Source organism: Ceratotherium simum, chromosome 13 (genome assembly GCF_057802395.1).
Source record: "Ceratotherium simum simum isolate JZ-2026a chromosome 13, ASM5780239v1, whole genome shotgun sequence".
Classification (NCBI taxonomy): Eukaryota; Metazoa; Chordata; class Mammalia; order Perissodactyla; family Rhinocerotidae; genus Ceratotherium; species Ceratotherium simum.
The window spans coordinates 30,001,433-30,021,881 of record NC_141912.1 but is presented as its reverse complement, the minus strand read 5'-3'; the positions used below and the strand labels follow the sequence as shown (position 1 = coordinate 30,021,881).

General features: G+C 38.0%; 1 protein-coding gene across 1 annotated transcript; it reads right to left on the bottom strand.

Annotated features, from left to right (window-relative positions):
• Nucleotides 1-5,344: 5,344 nt before the first annotated feature.
• LOC101401636 (olfactory receptor 12D1-like) lies at nucleotides 5,345-6,292 on the bottom strand. Its single transcript, XM_004441715.2, has one exon. The coding sequence runs from the start codon at nucleotides 6,269-6,271 to the stop codon at nucleotides 5,345-5,347; it is 927 nt and encodes a 308-aa protein (XP_004441772.2). The 5' UTR covers nucleotides 6,272-6,292.
• Nucleotides 6,293-20,449: the final 14,157 nt, after the last annotated feature.

Here is a 20,449-nt window from a genome sequence, read left to right as displayed (position 1 = left end):
TCTCTCATTCTCTCTTTAGGAAGCACATTCTGCCTAGGGTGTCAGGGGATCCGAGACACCATGGAATTTTCAGAAGTATTCTCCAGTTTATTTTTCAGCCCATGAGCCTCCAGGCTCTGAGATGGTCACTCTGGGAAGGAGAGTGTTATTGATGTGAACCTCTTCTCCTCAGGGGAACTGTACCCCCTAAGACCCATGCACACAGAGGTCACTCACAGAAATGATTGGTGTCAGGAGCACAGAAGTCACACTATTCCCTTGGGGTCGAAGAGCCGTACCAGAGTGGCCGGTTCCCTGAAGAGGGACCACATCTGCCTGTTTGTGTAGGGAGAAGGCTGGTGGGGTCAAGTTTTCTCCTCTTCTCTCTGAAATGTCAGCTCTGAGGTTATGGCTTCTAGAAGTCCTTAAGATGTCATATTCCTCAATCCATAGCTGCTGAACAAGTTTCATCCTCACACAGGGTCCTGTACAATCAGTAATGACTTTTATTAATATAAGTGCGTCTAATGCTGACTTCTTTTGCTGTTGTTGGAAACAAACATCTCCTCTCAGACTTTAAGAAAGGCCTTCCTATGTGAGAGTAAAGAGAGTCAGGCAAAAGATGGAAGAAATTGCAGCAATTTGCCTGAGTTCATAATGAAGGCTTGAGGAAATCTTTCCAGTATAGAGTTTGTGACAAGAGAGAAAGAGCCCCTCAAGTCTGAGGAACCATCATTACAGAGAATATGTTATTTTTTTTACTCTGAAGATAATACTTTAAATGCTCTAACAGGAGTGCAGCTTTGAGACCAACTCTGTTTGAAAATGGAAAGTCTCCAAAAGCTTGTCTCAAGCCATGTCCTCCTCCTCCTTGCCCCTTTGTGTTTCTTCTTTTCTTATTGCATCCAAGGAACTGAACATATAGCACGAAAACACTAAACCAGGCCAGGGTTTTAATCCTGGTTGAATGACCAATCTACTCTATAACTTTGTACAAGTCATTTTACTTTCATGAGCCTCAGAATTTTCATTGTAAAGTGAGAAAGAGCTGATTCTTATTACTTGCGGTAGGTAGGTTACTTCTATAAAGTTGCCATGGAAGTAGGGAATACTGAATTCTGCCTCTTGCTCTACGTGAAATTCAGGGGTAGATTCCTTAGAGACTCTGGTCACATTTCCGTTGATCAAGATATAATCTTGTTTTAAGTGTGTTTCTGGATAAAGATGTGTTATTTAATATATTTTGTTCATTCGTTAACATTGAACTCACAGCCAAAGCACTCTAACTCATGACTGAAGAAAACTAATCTAACACATGCATTTTCTCTGTAAAGCACATGTCAACCCTTTTGCACTTGGGAACATTAGACGCACTTCAGCACTACATGTGATGACCATTTTGAACAGAGATATTACTAAAAATACCCCAAACCCAAATTGTGAGAAACATGGCACTAAGTATGTGATGAAAGGGACACTTGTTTACAGTATGGGAGCTGAAACAAGAGGGCAGAGCCTCATTTTGTTCAACATCAGCTAGGAACACACCCGTCACATGACTCAAATTTTTTTGCTGCTTGTGCCTGCGCATGTCCATGCATGACTGGGAAGATGCTGTGAGTATTGATTTTGGGGTTACAAATAAATTTTAGACAGTAGGTCATTTCACAAATACTGAATGCACAAATAACGAGGATCGACTTTCTTCTAATTTTCTCTATTGTTTGAACTGTGGTGTTTTCTTTCCACTTGACATTGTTTAATACATTTTCAGAAGGCCAGGGATTATGAATCAAGTGACTATTTTTGTTCATTCATTCATCCATTCTTGCATTTCTATTCATTCTTTCTCTAACCATTTATGAAACATCTATAATGTACTTTGAAAAAAAAGATGAATAAGATATACTACCTGCCCTGGATATTGTTTGCTTCTAGCTTATAGTCTAGTGAAGAAAAAAGCTAAATGGCAGGGCTCTGTAACTTTCCAATAAAAAACACAAAAAGCTATGATATATCTTGGTGAATTCCTGCTGTCTAGAATACCATCTTTTTGGTGTGAAAATGAATTAGTAATTCTCAAGAAGCTTTGTAAGATATGCAATAAAACAATATTCCAAGTTAGGTTCATGGGATACTGTTGTTAAAGATTCCTTGTATGTAAGCAGTCTAAGATGCTGGCGTGGGGTGTGGGGAACAGATAATCAGTAACATTACTGGGCTCTGGCATGTGAAATATCCTAGCAACATGGGAGACTCATGGGAATTTGTGTTTTCTTTTCCAAGTAGAATTACTGATGCAAAGTGGAGTGTATATGTGACCAAACCCACAATGATATAAAGGGTTACCAAACTTGACCTTGAGGTTAGCCTCCCAGAAGTGTCCCTTAGTCAATTCTGGGAGTTTGCAGAGTGTGTTCAAGAATGAGCTCCTCTCGCCCTTCCTCCCCAGTGCGTTCATCATGCCTTCATGATCCTTCTTTGTGAGAACTCTGAGCATCTCCTTTTCTTAGCATCTTCTGCAGAGACTGACATTGCTTTCCCTACACTTGCTGTGAGAAAGGCAACTGATGTCCCCTGTACTTCCTTTCCGTAAGCAGGCAAACAAGCCATCCCAGAATTCCCCGTAGTGCAACTTAAATCAAGTTGTAGCTTATAGAAGAAGCTATTGTAGAATTAGTTTGATAGGAGGTAAATATAACGTAGATCATTATTTGTCTTATCTTTTTAGTAAAACATAGCTTTAGGCAAAGATCTCAAGGATGTGCGTGTAAGATCCTTTATTGAAACCTCAGAAAAATAAAAGGGAATCCTAGAATAGCTTCTAAAAATCACAAGCTCAGGCTTCCTAGATGCTCTATGCTGGAGCAGAAAGCCCCTAAGAATCTTGAGGACTTGCCTCGTATATACGTATAGATAACTACATGAAACTGTTTCTAGGAATTTTAAGATTGTTGTGTGACAATAACCTGACTCTTAGTCCCAGCCAGAGAAAGGCCTGCCTCACAGAGATTTTTGAGTATGGCATTTATCTAACTGAGTAAATCACAATAAGAATCGTTAAGACCCTAAAACATTTTTAAAAGAATGTCATTGGCATTATCATTTTCAATTTCATCACCTTGGGCTTCATGGGACAGAGCTAGAAAAATGTCCCTAGTTGGAATTCACAACTCCTACATTCCATTATGTGCCTCATATTTTCCTTTTTGGAATGAGATTTTCTATTGTGGTCATCCTATACTATCCTACCATTGTGTGTTGAGTGTGTGATGGGCAGATAACTTGACTCTTTAGTTCAAAGTTCTTCAGATCAAAAAAACCATACTTGAGGAACCATACCCGAGAAGCCCCATCTCTACTTTGACCAGATTTAGATGAAAAGACCTAGACTTTGAACTGATGCTATTATGGGATGAGATTTTAGGATTATTTGGAGGGAGAGTAAGTGTACTTTGTATGTGGGGACAATGTAAACTATTACTAGTCAGAGTTAGGACAGTGGTGGATTAAGGAGGTTCACAACATCTTTGACACTCTTTCCAATGAGAGGTAGGGATTATATGCTCTCTCTATGAAGCTTGGTTGGCTGGTGACTATTTTGAGCAATAGAGTATGGTAAAAGTGATGTTAATACTGGTCCTTGTGTTTGTCTGTAAGATGACTGGTAGCTTTGCCTTGGTCTGTTGGCCCCCATGTAAAAAGTTTACCCTCAGGCCTCCCTGCTGAAAGCACTTGATAGACACATGGAGAAACTGAAGAAAGAGAAATAGAGAGAGAGACTTTGTCATCTCTCAGCTATCCCATGCCCAGCTGTTCAAGTCATCCCAGCTGAGGTTGGAGACACTATCAAGCAGAGTTAACTCTTCCTGGCTGTTTTCTTCCCAATTTCTAACCCATAGAATAATGCTATTTAATTAAATACATGTTTTAAGTTTCTACGTTTTGGTGCTATGAAGCAAAAAATAACCAGAAGCCATGTGCTCCTCTATAGGTCACAGCATCCGTACAGCCTGGATTACTTAAAAAATTGTGATCAACAGAAATGCTGGTCTGAGACAGTTCAAGGTAGAAGATGCCTTCTCCACACACATATTCTTTTATAAACAAAACTGGAATTGAGGGACAAAAGAGGGTAGAGTTAGAAGATAGAAGAAGCATGGGGGTGAGCGTAGAACCAAATTTTTTGGGTTTGCAAGAGTGCATGCAGAGACTTTGAACAGTCAGTTTATGAACTCAAAGTATCCTTTCGTAGTCTTGTCTGTCTGTACCTCTAAATAGGTATAATGCTGGCACCTACCGTCCTTCAAGACCCAGCAACCATTTCTAGAATCTTAGAAAATAAGGAACATAGTATTCCTGTGTATTTGCTCCATAAATACCCCAGCAATTATGATTTAATAGCTTTAACTTAGTATGAGTTTGATGATGAGTAAGACAAACAAGACAAAATTTTGATGAATTCTTTACATTTCATTGGTGTTATATTGTATTATAGCACATCACACTCTGTGAAAATAAGTATTGAAGTAGAAAAACAAAACAAAAAAAATAGGAAGTGTTTTCAAACTCATAATTTTCCATGACCAAAGACTGAGGAGAAAATAACACACTAAAGAGCTAGAAAGGGGTTCCTGAGGTTTTTTTTCAAACTGCGTCTTCTTTTAACAATATTTTCCAGTAATCCTTGAAAGTTTGTCCAGTTGACTTATAAAACATCTATGGACATAGAGGTTCCAAAACTCTTATATAAACCATTGGTTATTTTATCTCTGTTAATTAGTGATTGTTATATTATCTGGTTTAATTACTTACTTGCCTCCCTGCTTAGAGAAAAAGAAATCATGACATACTGCTTAAAAATTTCCTTTAACTCATATGTGAGTTAACATTTACTTTTCCAATTGAATAATCATAGCCTTAAATTCAAATCTTTAGTATATAAAAGCATAATAATTTCATTGCTTGTATTAAAATTTTAACTTAGAGGGATCACACAGGTAAACAGGCCTCAGTATTATCCAACTACCAAATACATGGATACTATAGCCATATTTCTATACCTGATTTCATTCAAGAACACATAAAAATACATAACAAATAAGTTTCATCAACTGATATTCCAAAAACAAATTTAACATTAGGATTCCATGGCTAGTTCCCCATTTGTTCAAGTTTTCCATATATTACCTAGGAATGCGTTGTTTGACACAACTGGAATGGTCATTCCCATTTATTTTTCACTTTTTCAGTTCCCTCTGTTATACATATTGTAAACAATTTGAGAAGCAGTACAATTTCGCATCTCAACTTTCTCATTGCCTGTTTATTTATGCCTCAGAAGAATTCTGCAGATTTCTTCAAGTTAGAGCCTCATTCTGATCACTCTACTCAAGGATCCCTTTACTTCCTTATTCCTTAAAGTATAGATCAGTGGGTTTAGCACAGGAGTGACGACACTGTACGTGATGGCAATGACCTGGTCCTGGTCCATGGAGCTGCCTGAAGCAGGACGAACATAGGTAAAGACAACAGGAGCATAGAAAAGAATAACTACCATGAAGTGGGAGGCACAAGTGGACAGTGCTTTGTGAAGCATGCTGCAAGAGTGGGTCTTGAAAAAAAGATAGATGATAATGTAGGAATATGAGAGAAGTGTTAGAAAGAATGGGGCCATGCCAAGTGTCGCTGTGACAGTATTGAGCAGTGACTGGTTGAGCTCGATGTTCCCACAGGCCAACTCCAGCAATGGCTTAACATCACAGAAGAAGTGATGGATATGGTTGGAACCACAGAAGTCCAAGCGAGAGGTCATTATGGAGTGCAGCAGGGCATGGAAAAAGCCAATGGTCCAGATAGTGACAGCCATCTGAGTACAGAGCTGATGATTCATGATAAGAGGGTAACGAAGTGGTTTGCAGATAGCCACAAAGCGGTCAAAGGCCATTACGGCCAACAACATGGCCTCAGTACTGCCCAGAAAGTGGAAGAAGTGAAGCTGGGTTATGCATCCCAAGAAAGAAATTGCTTTGTGTGTAGAGAGGAAGTTCTCCAGCATCTTTGGCAGTGTCACTGTGGAGTAGCAGATATCTAGACATGACAGATTGCCCAGGAAGAAATACATAGGTGAATGGAGTCTTGAATCAGACATGACAATCATCAGGATGGCTCCATTCCCAGCCACAGTGACAAAGTAAATTGCAAGGAAAACCACAAAGAGAAAAGTTTGCAGTACTTGGATGTCTGTTACTCCCAGGAGGAGAAATTCAGTAACTGATGTTTGATTCAGCATCACTTAAAAAAAGACAAAATAATATATGAAATACTCTCTCTGATGGGAATCAGAGTCTTTTCAGCCTAGGATTTTCCCACATAGATAACAATATTTTGAGGGAGAACATTGTTGTTTTACATAGCCCCAACCTCAGAGGTTGTAAGTATTTGGACCATTAAACTATTAAATATTAGGGTTACATGTTGGTTATGGACTGTGGCTCAAGTATTTTTTACATTAAGTTAATCACTAATATTTTTCTTTCTCCTAGGGATTCACAGCACGTTGCCAGTATACCGTCTCTCTGACTTGTGAACATCTACCTTCTGATACAACTTTCCTTTCATCTTCCTAAGCCACCCCTAACAGAGGGCAAATTTTTAAGTACCCCAGCACCCTGCTATCTCTTGACCTAGTAAGAAACCACCTGAAGGGCTTTTACTTAAAAAAAAAAATAGACAGGGAGAGAGTAATAATAAGTATAAGGAAACCTGATATGGATGAAGATATTGGAGTGCTTCCCATAGAAGGGGAATCATGCAAAACTTGAAAAATCCCTAAAAGAAAAAGAAGATTCAACATGACAAGAACAAAAGAGTAATTTGACTAGGGAACACTTCTAGGGAGCCGATGAGATTCTAAGCTTTATAGTTGGAGGAAATTTTGAAAAATTATCTAGCCTCTACTACGCCTCCATGAAAGGCTGGTTTCAAGCAATTCAGAGAAGTTTTCTTTGATATCCATGTGTGTTTTATATATTGTTAAAATTTGCCACTCCTGTTCAGGATGAAAATGATACGTCAAATAGAATTTTTGGTTCTCTGACCCACAAAAAAAAATTGTACTGTCAATTAATTTGGGATTAAGAAGCACATAGAGGGGCCGGCCCGGTGGCACAAGCGGTTAAGTGTGCTCACTCCGCTGCCGCGGGCCGGGGTTCGCCGGTTCGGATCCCGGGCGTGCACCGACACACCGCTTGTCAAGCCATGCTGTGGCAGCGTCCCATATAAAGTAGAGGAAGATGGGCATGGATGTTAGCCCAGGGCCAGTCTTCCTCAGTATAAAGAGGAGGATTGGCAGATGTTAGCTCAGGGCCAATCTTCCTCATCAAAAAAAAAAAAAAAAGAAAAATAGCAGCACATAGATAGGTTAATAGATTAAAGGTTACCAGAGGAGAAGTGGGTAGGTGGAGGGCAAAAAGGATAATGGGGCACATAAGCATGGTGACAGATAAAACTCTACTATTGGTGGTGAACACACTACAGACTATACAGAAACTGAAATAAAATAAACTACGCTTAAAATTTATGCAATGTTATAAGCCAATATAACCTCAATAAAAAAATAAAAATGTTAATTTAGGGAAAATTTTTCCTAACATTTAAAGAAAATTAGCAATCAGATTTGTCCACGCTAAGTGATTTATTACACTGCAATTTCTGAAATTTCATTATTTGGAGATTATGTATTTACTTTGGAGAATATCTAGAGAACCAAGCATGTTCAATCCCATTGAATTGAGAATGGGATATGGCAATAAAATTGTAGGAAGTAAAGAGCATCCATAATTTGCAAAAACAATTAGAAGTCCATCATCAGACATGAAAAAACTAGCTCTGAATCCTGGGTATTAAACTTTAATACTAGCAAGCAGACAAAATATATCGGCAACTGTTCCACCTGTCTCCTATTTCATTCTCTTACCTGACTGAGTGTTCAAATTCATAGATAAGAAAGCTTTTCAGGTTTATATTCCCAGTGGGAATATATAACCATTAAATGATTAATATAAATAATTAAAAATGGTAGAAAAATATTTGAAGTGATAGTTCATATTGGGATTGTAGCATAAACTCTTCATCTTCAAACACTTCTTTCTCTATTTCTAAAATTCTGCCTGCCTTTTATGAGCCAGAGATCTCCAGACATACAAATCCTGAGGGAGTGTGTCCCCTGGGTCTGAGAGGGATTGTTGTAAAAATAAACAGGATACATTTCTATACCTGCAACATGACAGAATACCCCTTGGGGAATTCCTATCTAGGTTTCATTTTTTTCATTGTTCCTGTTTTCTTTCCTTACTATGATTTGTCCTTTTTTTCAGAACCATGGACAGCACAAGTCTCAAGGGTCTCATATGTTTTCTTAGTTAAATTATCTATTATTTCCTAGGACAGAGGTATTGATACACATTCTCCTTGTGGGGACTTCCCTGGAAAACTTTGTGTATAAAACGGGAAGAAATTTATCAGTGGCAGTTAAGGACTGAGGGCCAGTCACATCCCAAGGATCTGCACAGAAAGATTATCATCTTTAATATTCTACTCATTTATTACTGTGGTTCTATGAAAAACAAAGAAAGGGGAATAGAGAGAAGTAGTATTGCTTTTGTTCCTTCTAAATCTGACTGTTCACCATTGGTAATAACAATAAATTATTTTCTTTAATTTTGGTATCCCAAAGCTCCCATTTCTCTCTGGGAGCATGAGACTGATCTCTCCAATGTGTATCCTTGCTTCTTGCTTTATCCTTTAGGGAAAAAATATTCTGTCTGCTTCATGCAAGGAATATCAATATGGGGATGTTACATTTATTCAAGCTTTCTAATAACAGTTATAAATGCCATGTACTTTATCCATCTTTCTATCGAGGTCTATTCTTGTTGTTTTGAAGGATTATATATTCATCACATTACTAATTCCTCGTTATATAATATGTTATGAATATAACAGAAAGAAAAAGCATTTATTGTGTGCCCATTGTATAAGTTATTGTCTGAGCTTCTTTTTACTTGTATTAGCTCATTTAATTCTTTCAAACATCCACTGGAGGAAGTACTAAAATCATACCTGCTTTACCACAATCAAACTGAAGCTCAAAGGAATTAACTAAATCTTGCTGCTTTTCTCCCCAAACTTTATTGAAGAATAGTTGAAAATATAGTTATATATATTTAAGTGTACAATTTGATGTTTTGATTTACATGTACATTGTGAAATGATTACTACCATCTAGATAATTAACACATCCATCACCTCCCATTGTGGACTCTTTTTTTTGTGTGTGTGTGGTGAGAATGCTTAAGATCCACTCTCAGTAACTTTCAAGTATTCAGTATCGTATTATTAACTATAGTCACCATTAAATTTCCCTGTTTTGAAATAAATTGTGAAACTAGAATTCAAACTGAGGCTCTCTAGTTCTAGAGATAACTGCACTGTGTTCTCCATTCTTTCAAAATATCACCCATCTCAATTTTAGCTAGTTTCCTCAATTGTCTAGCACTCAATCGTTTTGATGAAGTCATGACCAGAGATTTTCCTCTCTATGTTTTGTTTCTTTGAGGTCTTGTTTATAAGTTATTTTGTCCTCAAGTCAAAATAAAATTATTTAAAATATTCTTTTATTACAAGGCAAGCTTCATGGGCATGTGAACTATGCAGTCCCGCAGGGCTGTGTGCTCAGTAAGGCCCCATGCTTTATTTAACGTTTTGCTTTCACCATCTTGAAATTATTAATAATATTGAATAAGAGACCCTGCTTTTTTATTTTTCCCTGGTCCCCACAAATTATGTAACTGGTCCTGTTTATTAGAGTTTTATATTTGCCATTTAGACCTATATTCTTACAGAGTTCATGTTTACATGCTGTGAGATAATCATCCAGAATTGGTTTTACTTGGTCTCCAAGTTCCCGCAAATACATGGTCTATTCCTCCATTCTTTTCAATTGAATGAGCTACCTTTTAATTAATATTATTTTGTTTTAGGTCTTAATGTCTTGTAGAATGGATCCCATATTTACTCTTCTTTTGTAAAAATGCCTTGAGGAGTTTTGAAAACTCATTTCCCAAGGAATTTCAATGTTATAGGCAACTTTGTTTATAGAAGACAGACGTAAGGCCAGCACACGATAGTGGTTAAAATTGAGATCCTTGGGTGAAGCCCGGACCTTTGAAAGATGATATTGTAGTGAAAGGGGTGTGTGATAGACAAAAGTCTACTGACATAGTGAGGAAGATTACAAAGTGTTCCTTTGTTGTAGCTTAGGTTCTGAAATTTAAAAATAAAAATATGTCCTGAGAAGATGTAACTGAGTGCCATCAGTTATCAGAAAGTGGGGATAGAGTGAATGTTTCCTTTTGTACTGGTTCCAGCACAGGATTGGTTAGAGACACTTCATGGAGACTTCTTGATCCTGAGTATCATTGACAGAGTAGGAGAGATCTTGCTCAATGTAGGGTAAGAGGGGAGTTAATTTAGAGTGAAAAGTGAATTCAGGCTTGGATATTCAGGAGGAAATTTGGGGATGGATTGGATGTTTGAAAGGAAAACAACTGTTATGGATTTGTGCTTCAATCTAAACTGATCAGAAAAGTAAGCTTCAGGGGATAGTCAGAGTTCTATAGCTAAAGTTAAGACTGATGAAGATGATGATCAAGACTTGAATTTTACGTAAATTTCCAATTCTTGCAGGTTTCTTTCTTTGAAGTGTATCTAAAAATGGAAATATTGAATATATTCATCATTAAGAATTAGGTTAATACACTACACATTAAAATACATGAGAAATAGTTTTGACACAATATAAAGTAAAGAAGAGGTAGGATGCAAAATCTAGTATTCAATATGATCTAGTATATGTGCCCAAGATATCAGATTACTAACGACTTTTTAAATATAAATTTTTCTGTCACCAAATATTTTTTTTTATTTTTTTTTATTTTTTTTTTTTTTTTTTTTTTTTTTCATTTTATTATTTTTTTTTTTATTTTTTTTTTTTATTTTTTTTATGGCAGTAACATTGGTTTATAACATTGCAAAAATTTCAGGTGTACATCATTGTACTTCTATTTCTGCATGGACTACATCATGTTCACCACCAAAATACTAATTACAACCCATCACCACACACGTGTACCGAATTATCCCTTTCACCCTCCACCCTCCCCCCTTCCCCTCTGGTAACCACCAATCCAATCTCTGTCCCTATGTGTTTGTTTATTGTTGTTATTATCTACTACTTAATGAAGGAAATCATACGGTATTTGACCTTCTCCCTCTGACTTATTTCACTTTGCATTATACCCTCAATGTCCATCCATGTTGTCACAAATGGCTGGATTTCGTCGTTTCTTATGGCTGAGTAGTATTCCATTGTGTATATATACCACAGCTTCTTTATCCATTCGTCCCTTGATGGGCACTTAGGTTGCTTCCAAGTCTTGGCTATTGTGAATAACGCTGCAATGAACACAGGGGTGCATGTACCTTTGCAAATTGGTGTTTTCAAGTTCTTTGGATAAATACCCAACAGTGGAATAGCTGGATCATATGGTAGTTCTATCCTTGATTTTTTGAGGAATCTCCATACTGTTTTCCATAGTGGCTGCACCAGTTTGCACTCCCACCAGCAGTGTATGAGAGTTCCCTTCTCTCCACATCCTCTCCAACACATGTTGTTTCCTGTCTTGTTAATTATAGCCATTCTGACAGGCGTGAGGTGATATCTCATTGTAGTTTTGATTTGCATTTCCCTGCTAGTTAGTGATTTTGAACATCTTTTCATGTGTCTGTTGGCCATCTGTATATCTTCTTTGGAGAAATGTCTGTTCAGGTCTTTTGCCCATTTTTTAATTGGGTTGGTAGTTTTTTTGTTGTTGAGATGCATGAGTTCTTTATATATTTTGGAGATTAAGCCCTTATCAGATGTATGGTTTGCAAATATCTTCTCCCAATTGTTAGGTTGTCTTTTCGTTTTGTTGATGGTTTCCTTTGCTGTGCAGAAGGTTTTAGTTTGATGTAGTCCCATTTGTTTATTTTTTCTATTGTTTCTCTTGCCCGGTCAGATGTGGTGTTTGAAAAGATGTTGCTAAGACCGATGTCGAAGAGCGTACTGCCTATGTTTTCTTCTAGAACTTTCACAGTTTCAGGTCTTACATTCAAGTCTTTAATCCATTTGGAGTTAATTTTTGTGTATGGTGTAAGGTAAGGGTCTACTTTCAGTTTTTGCATATGGCTATCCAGTTTTCCCAACACCATTTGTTGAAGAGACTTTCTTTTCCCATTGTATGTTCTTGGCTCCTTTGTCAAAGATTAGCTGTCCATAGATGTGTGGGTTTATTTCTGGGCTTTCGATTCTATTCCATTGATCTGTGTGTCTGTTTTTGTGCCAGTACCATGCTGTTTTGGTTACTATAGCTTTGTAGTATATTTTGATATCAGGGAGTGTGATACCTCCAGCTTTGTTCTTTTTTCTCAGGATTCCTTTAGCTATTCAGGGTCTTTTGTTGTTCCATATGAATTTTAGGATTCTTTGTTCTATTTCTGTGAAAAATGTTGTTGGAACTTTGATAGGGATTGCATTGAATCTATAGATGGCTTTAGGAAGTATGGACATCTTAACTATGTTAATTCTTCCAATCCAAGAGCACGGAATATCTTTCCATTTCTTTGTGTCTTCTTCAATTTCTTTCAGAAATGTTTTATAGTTTTCGGTGTACAGATCTTTCACCTCTTTGGTTAAATTTATTCCTAGGTATTTTATTCTTTTTGTTGCAATTGTAAATGGGATGGTATTCTTAATTTCTCTTTCTGCTACTTCGTTGTTAGTGTACAGAAATGCAACTGATTTTTGTATGTTGATTTTGTATCCTGCAACTTTACCATATTCATTTATTACTTCTAAAAGTTTTCTGGTGGATTCTTTAGGGTTTTCTATATATAAAATCATGTCATCTGCAAATAGTGACAGTTTCACTTCTTCCTTTCCAATTTGGATCCCTTTTATTTCTTTCTCTTGCCTGATTGCTCTGGCTAGGACTTCCAATACTATGTTAAATAGGAGTGGTCTGTCACCAAATATTTTATAATAAATGCACTTTTAATATCACAAGAGATTGTTTTAGGGCCAGCCCCAGTGGCCTACTGGTTAAATTTGGCATGTTCCACTTCAGCAGCCTCGGTTCGGTTCCTGGGCATGGACTTACATCATTGTCTGTCAGTGGCCATGCTGTGGTGGCAGCTCACGTACAAAAAGAGGAAGATTGGCAGCGGATGTTAGCTCAGCGTGAATCTTCCTCAGCAAAAGAAAAAAAAGAGATTGTTTTATTTTGCTACTAAAATATTTATTTCATTTTCAGGTCAGAAATATGTTGTTAGATGAAAAAAACTAGAAAAATTGAAGTATTAGGAAGAAAATAAGAATCACCTGAATTTTTCCCATTCAGTGATAAATATTATTCTATTGGAGTGTTTATTTACTGGCAATTTTATTTTCATGCATGTATTTACACACACACATACACAGAGAAGTGCACATTTCAAACTGTAAAAAGAAATTTCTTAATCATTCATCTTTCACTTTCCATTCTCCCATTGCCATCCTGGTCCAGGTCGTCAGCACCATCTCTTTTGTTCATTATGCCATCACTCTTCAAGTTCCCCATACTAGAAATAAGGATTCATGTTTGACGACTCCTTCTCCCTCTCTCTCTTTCCCTGGCCCATGTCAATCTTTTGAAAAATTCTTCTGATTTTATCCTAGAAAATTTTCTTGATTAGGTCCCTCTTTTCTGCCCCTATTGCCACAATTTAAAATAAATCCTGATCATCATTTACCTTGGCTAATGCAACAGCTCTCTGAAACTAATCGGTCACATTTATGCTCAGTTATAACTCTTCTCATTTTTTCATGATATTTCTAAAATTAAAATTCTCTATTGATTCCATATTACTGAAAAATAATATTTAAAATTCACTGGGATTTCAGGAACTTCACAGTAGTTATGTTATAAATATATTTAAATTACATTTCACATGTATTATCTATTCTTGACAAAAAACCTGCAAAGTAGATATTATTAGCTTCAAGACACAGATGAAGAATTGAGACCTTTAGTGTTTCTATAAACCAGGCTCTCTAGATGACCAAGTCCAAACTCTTTAGTAGAGCATGTAAGATCCCTCACAATCTGGACCCCCCCTACCCTTTCAGTCTTATGCATCATCCCCTACCAAGCTCTGGTAACGTGGCTATACAGAACTCCTCACAGTTTTCATTTCATGCCTCCATGCCTTTGCAAACACTTTATTTATTGCTACCTAAAAACTCATTTTGATCCATCAAGACTCATGTTGAGTTTGACTTCCTCTGTGAAACTTTTCTCTGCTTCTCAATTGTCAAATCTTTCATCCTTGGTGCTTCCTTAAAGCACTTTGAGTAGTCTATGTTAATGACACTTACCAAAATGCTTCATGATATATATGTTTATGTCTTTCTACTATTACACCTGAGCTCCTTGAAGAGAGGAGCTCTATGTTATTTACGGTTGTATTCTTAAAGCCTAGGATACTGCTTGGAAGACAAGAGTGATAAAAATTGAATGTCAAGTGGAGGAATTAATAGATGCACTATTGAAGCTACTTCCAAATTGTTATCCGGTTTCTCTCTCCTCCAAAGTGTCCTGAATTCCCTGCAAGATGGATTGTCCTGGATACAGCTTTTACTCCATCATTCTCCTACTTAAGGCACATTGACTCCTCATAACAAGTATTATATCAAGTTCCAATTGCTTTGCTTAGCATTTCTTTGCAGATTCTGCAAAATCTGTTTGACAGAATCTCTCTATAAAAGTATAGTTTTAAGTTTATCAGTGGGATTTTTCCTATATACTCAGAGCTCATTCTAAATGTAAACTTTCTGAAAGAACCTTTTCTCCTCCAACAAGGATAGCTGAGATGTGTTACGTTAAAAGAAACAGGACTATCTCCCCATCCTCTCTAGTCCCCAGTTTTTACTGCTCTTTTTCCAGTAGGTATCCTAGGATTTGAGAATAAAACCACGAATAATATAGAGCTCCTGACTTCAAGGAGCTCAAGTCTACTAGTAGAAAAGGTGACTGACTTTTGGTTTCCTAGAGGGATGTCCACTGATCCACTTGGCTTGTTGACCAGCAGCATGCTAACAGAGTTAGGGATGGAGCTTTAGGAGAGAAGATATGGTGGGGCCTCCAGGGGGAGAAGAGACAGACCCTGCTTCCTTGAATTACTGCATTCCCGGGGATATGGATATGGATCCAATTGTGGGTATAGGCCCCAGAATAGGGTCATGGAGGAAAGATGATATTAGGGACTATACTAGGTCACTGGGCAAAGAGTTTTGGATATCAGGAATTTAGTACAAGCCACCCGCTAGGAGTTGACTGCAAGATGAAGCTGAGTGGGTGGCCAAGGCTTAGGGAAGCGGTTACTCCTATCGAAATTAATTACACAAAGAGCTAGAGCAGAAGTTAGCACTAACCAAGAAGAGATTGCAAACTTACCAGCACGTTGTTGGTCTACTTCCTTACCTCCCCAATATTAGAAGGAGTTGAGACAGAGAAGAGGAGGGGCCTAGAGGGGCAACCAGGATCTCTCCCTTCTACTCTAAGCTATTCAACCAAATCTAACACTGGCTGTTGGCAGGGGTTACAAAAAAAAAAGCATTGACATAATATGTGAGTGAAACTTAAATGGGCATTTGTGTGCAAATTATACATTACTACTATCAAAGGAAAAGTAAACAGTCTTAATAACCAGAGAACACTTTTAGTAACTAAAAATGACTCACAAATTAGGGACTTTGACTGAGAGTAATTAGGAAAGTTGGCTATCCAGTGGAAAGGGAGGGAGTAAAGAGAGCACAGTTTATGGCAGTAAGCATAAAAGCATTCCACATTTACACCCCATATGTTTAGACTCCTTAGTAAACTATATATGCTATTAATCCCCTATGCACATTTAACATTTTGAGAATCTAATGGCTGGGGTCAGTTTAGGCAGCTTTCCTTGTTTGGCGTGGAATCTAGGCTCCTTCTTGTCTAAGTACTTTGTTCATGCTTGGCATCCTCCTCTGTGTGTTTTTCAATAGCAACCATACTTCTTTATTCATTTATGAAGCCTAAGCCATATGTTGTAGTCACGGGCTAGTGAACTAGTCCTGAATTCTTAGTGTTCAGCGGGCATCATAGTTTTTCAGAGTGGAAACTGGATCTGGAAATTCTGCTTCAATAACCTCGTCTAAAATGAGTGGACTGCAGCCCAGAGAGGAGGGTCCTTGGAGATGGTCACCCTGTTGTGTGTGGTAACGTGAGAGCTAAAACATTCTGGTTCCCAGGTCCACCTGCTGGCTGTAGCCTTGTCTTTAATCCTCTTGTGTATGACTTTATCATTCCACTAGGACTCTAGATTCAGTATCCATGTCATATAAGATACTATATCCTTTTCTACATGAATGTTCTCAGCATGCTGCCAGACTCAATGTGGCAGGGATGGATTTGCACCTGAACATTTCTCCTTTCCCTCTATGTATACTATTCCTCGTGTCCAGTCACAAACTTTTAGGACACTGCTGGTCCATGAGTGGTGTAGCCGTGAAAATGGTGGGGCCAGGTAGTTTTATGGAGAAGAAACCAAAACTCAGCTCTATCCACTGAGGTAACTCACATAGAGAACTCTATGAATGGAGAAGAAATGTGAGAATTTATATTGTCCATTCCTCTCCACCTAGAACAAATAAATGAGAAAGTATAGGTCACTGGTATCATAAACATGATATTCTGCACTGAGACTTATTCTCACTTGTTTCTTGATTACTAGGTCTTGTTCTTTCAAGTCCACCTGTTTTTTATACCATTTGCTCCAGATGTTATTTCAGGGCGTTTACACAGCTGGCTGGATGAGCTCAGTTTAGCGGCCCCTTGGCATTCTTTTCTTGACAAGGAACAATCACACCTCTTCTCTATCTATGCTGGGATCTGAACAATAGAACTGATGGGGATATATTTAAATTTTATCTTTGTACTCTGGAATTGGAGTTATAAAATATCATTTTTACTTTTCGTTGTATAAATCTGTAATATTCTTCACTGTATTTTGTTTTCCAAGGTTGAGGCAAGTGAGAAGGGGCAGGGAGAGTCAACCAGACTCTCTATGCTTTCATTAGTTTTGCTGTCAAATAAGTAGTTGTCCCTTTCCCTGCCATGTCTATTCTCCAAGAGACAGTTGTGCTTATAGTTGCTTACACCATCATATTATGTTGAGAATTTTAGCTAGAAATGAAGACATTGCATTTATAAGCTCTGTTCGGTTCAGCTTAAAGAATTCTCTTAAATCTCTAAGTCATGTTTGCCTCTGAAACTTTGGGCAAATCAGCTCTGATCCTAGCTACAAGGACTCTTGAAAAACTTCAAAATATTATAAATATTTTTCAGTTTATACCTTCATTTATTATTTAGTAATTTCTTTTTCTGAGGATGGTTTGCCCTGAGCTAGCATCTGTCACCAATTTTCCTCTTTTTGCTTGGGGAAGATTCACCCTGAGCTAACATCTGTGCCAATCTTCCTCTATTTTGTATGTGAGTTGCCATCATAGCATGGCTGACAAGTGGTGCTTTGAAACGCACCTGGCATCCAAACCTGAAAACCTGGGGTGCCAAAGTGGAGTGGGCTGAACTTAACCACTATGCCATGGGGCCAGCCCCTATTATTTAGTTTTTAAACCAGGTAAATATATAAATAATTTTTAAAAATAAATTTTAAGACATCACTGAAGTAGAGCCATTGAGTGTGTCACTTCCCTTTGTGAAGCTGTGGACAAAGTCAAGTCAGAGGAGATTTACATGAAAACAGCTAATCTTTAGAAATATAAGGTAGAGAGCAAACAATGCATTGGTGATCATTTGTCTCTGAGAAGCTATGTGGGTGTAATTCAGAAAGAAAAGACTCCAAGTGCTCCACCTTCTCCATTTCTCTCCTTCCTTCAGCAGCTGATGAAGGATTTTCTCTCATCCATCACTCCAAACATTTATTCTTTGATTCCAGATAGGGAGAGAAATATGCCAAACCATTCCCTTCTTGGGTGTAGGTAAGGTTACCTTTGGAGTGTCCTACCCTGAGTTTTCTGAGTTTCAGTTTTTCCTTTCTTCCTCCCTCCCTCTATCCTTTCTCTCTCCTACCCTCCCTCCCTCTCTCTCTTCCTTCCTCCCTTCCTCTGTTCCTTCCTTCCTCCCTCCCATTCTCTATCACTTCCATCCTTTCTTCCTTCTTTCCTTTCCTCTTTCTTGTTAAAATTGAGATAATGTGACTTTGAATCTGACCTATAGGAGGAAAAATTTGCTCACTATTGTTAATTACACTCCAACTTTCCATTCATGATCAGTTTTGCATGATTAAAGACACTGACCCTCACCATCTTAGGGCATCAGGGAAGGATGAGATAGCAATCACCAATGATGGGAAAGAGGACTGGCATGATGCATCTGTTGGCTGAGAGGGGCAAATAAAGAGGTAGGATGCTGTTTTGTTTTAGGAAAAATAATAAGAAAGTACAACTGAGGAAAAAGATTTTGGAGAGAAACTCCCCACATACTCTTCTCCCATTCTCTCTTTCAGAAGCATATGCTGCCTAGGATGTCAGGGGACCTGGGAGACAACAACAACAGCAATAAACACATACATACAGAGATTAGATTGGTGGTTACCAAAGAGAATAGGGAGAGGGAGGAGGGAATCTTCAGAAGCATCCTCCAGTTTATTTTTCAGCCTCCAGGGTCTGAGACGGCCCCCTTGGGAAGAGCAGTGTTGTTAGTGTGAGTCTCTTCTCCTCAAGGGAACTGTACCCCCTAAGACCCATGCACATAGAGGTGGCTCACAGAAATGATGAGTGTCAGGAGTGCAGCAGCCAAATTATTCCCTCAAGATCAAAAAGTCATGTCAGAGCAGGAAGTTTCCTGAAAAGGGACCACATCTTCTTCTCTGTGTAGGGAGCAGGCCAGTGGGGGCCAAGTTTTCTCTCCTGCTCTCTGAAATGTCAGCTCTGAGGCTATGTGTTCTAGAAGTACTTAAGATATCATATTCTCAATCCGTAGCTGCTAAGCAAGGTTCATCCTCACACAGGGTCCTGTATAATCAGTAATGACCTTTGTTGATGAAAAGTGTGTCTAATGCTGACTTCTTTTGCTGTTGTTGAACACAAAAATTTCCTCTCAGACTTTCAGAAAGGTCTTACTCTGTGGGAGTATAGAGTCAGGTAAAGCATGGAAAAAATTGCAGCAATTTGCCTGAGTTCACTAATGAGGGCTTGAGGAAATCTTCCTCGTACAGAGTCTGTGACAGGAGAGCAAGAGCGCGGTCAAGTCTGAAGAACCATCATTACAGTGAATGTGTTTTTATTTCTACTCTGAAGATAATACTTTCAATACACTAACTGGAGTGCTGCTTCGAGATCAACCCTGTTTGAAATTGGAAGTCCCCCCAAAGCTTATCTGATACCTTGTCCTCTTCCTCTTTCCTGTTTCCTGTTTCTTCTTTTCTTATTGCATCCTAGGAATGGAACATGTAGCGTGGAAGCACTGAACTAGGCCAGGATTTTAATCCTGGTTTTATGACTGATCTACTCTATAACTTTGTACAAGTTATTTCACTTTCATGAGGCTCAGATTCCTCATCTTTAAAGTGAGATGAGCCAATTCTTGTTACTTGCGGTAGGTATATTCCTTCTATAAAGTTGTCATGACCACTGAAATGGTGAATACTGAATCTCCCTCTTGCTCTAAGTGAAATTCCGGGTTGGATTCCATCGAGACTTTGGTTACATTTTTATCTCCTGATGAAGACATAATCTTGTTTTAAATGTGTTTCTGCTTAAAGACATGTTATTTAATATATTTTGTTCATTCATTAACATTGAGCTCACAGCCAACAGCATTATAACTCATGACTGAACAAAGCTGATCTAACACATGCATTTTCCATGTAAAGCACGTCAGCCCTTTTGCACTTGGGAATCATAGACAGCACTTCAGCACTACACACGGCAATCATTTGAAACAGTGAAATCACATACACAAAAAACCCAAATTGTGAAAAACGTGGCCCTAAATATGTGATGAAAAGGACGCCTGTTGTTTTGGAGAGGATGTGGAGAAAAGGGAACACTCATACACTGCTGGTGGGGATGCAAACTGGTGCAGCCACTATGGAAAACAGTTTGGAGATTTCTCAAAAAATTAATAATAGAACTACCATATGATCCAGATATTCCACTGCTGGGTATTTACCCAACCATCATGAAAATATGAATGTGTAAAGATATATGCACCCCTATATTCATTGCAACATTATTCACAATAGCCAAGAATTGGAAACAACCTAAGTG

Excerpts from the sequence above, each read along its gene's own strand:
- LOC101401636 (XM_004441715.2), bottom strand. The coding sequence starts at position 6,271 with ATGCTGAATCAAACATCAGTTACTGAATTTCTCCTCCTGGGAGTAACA.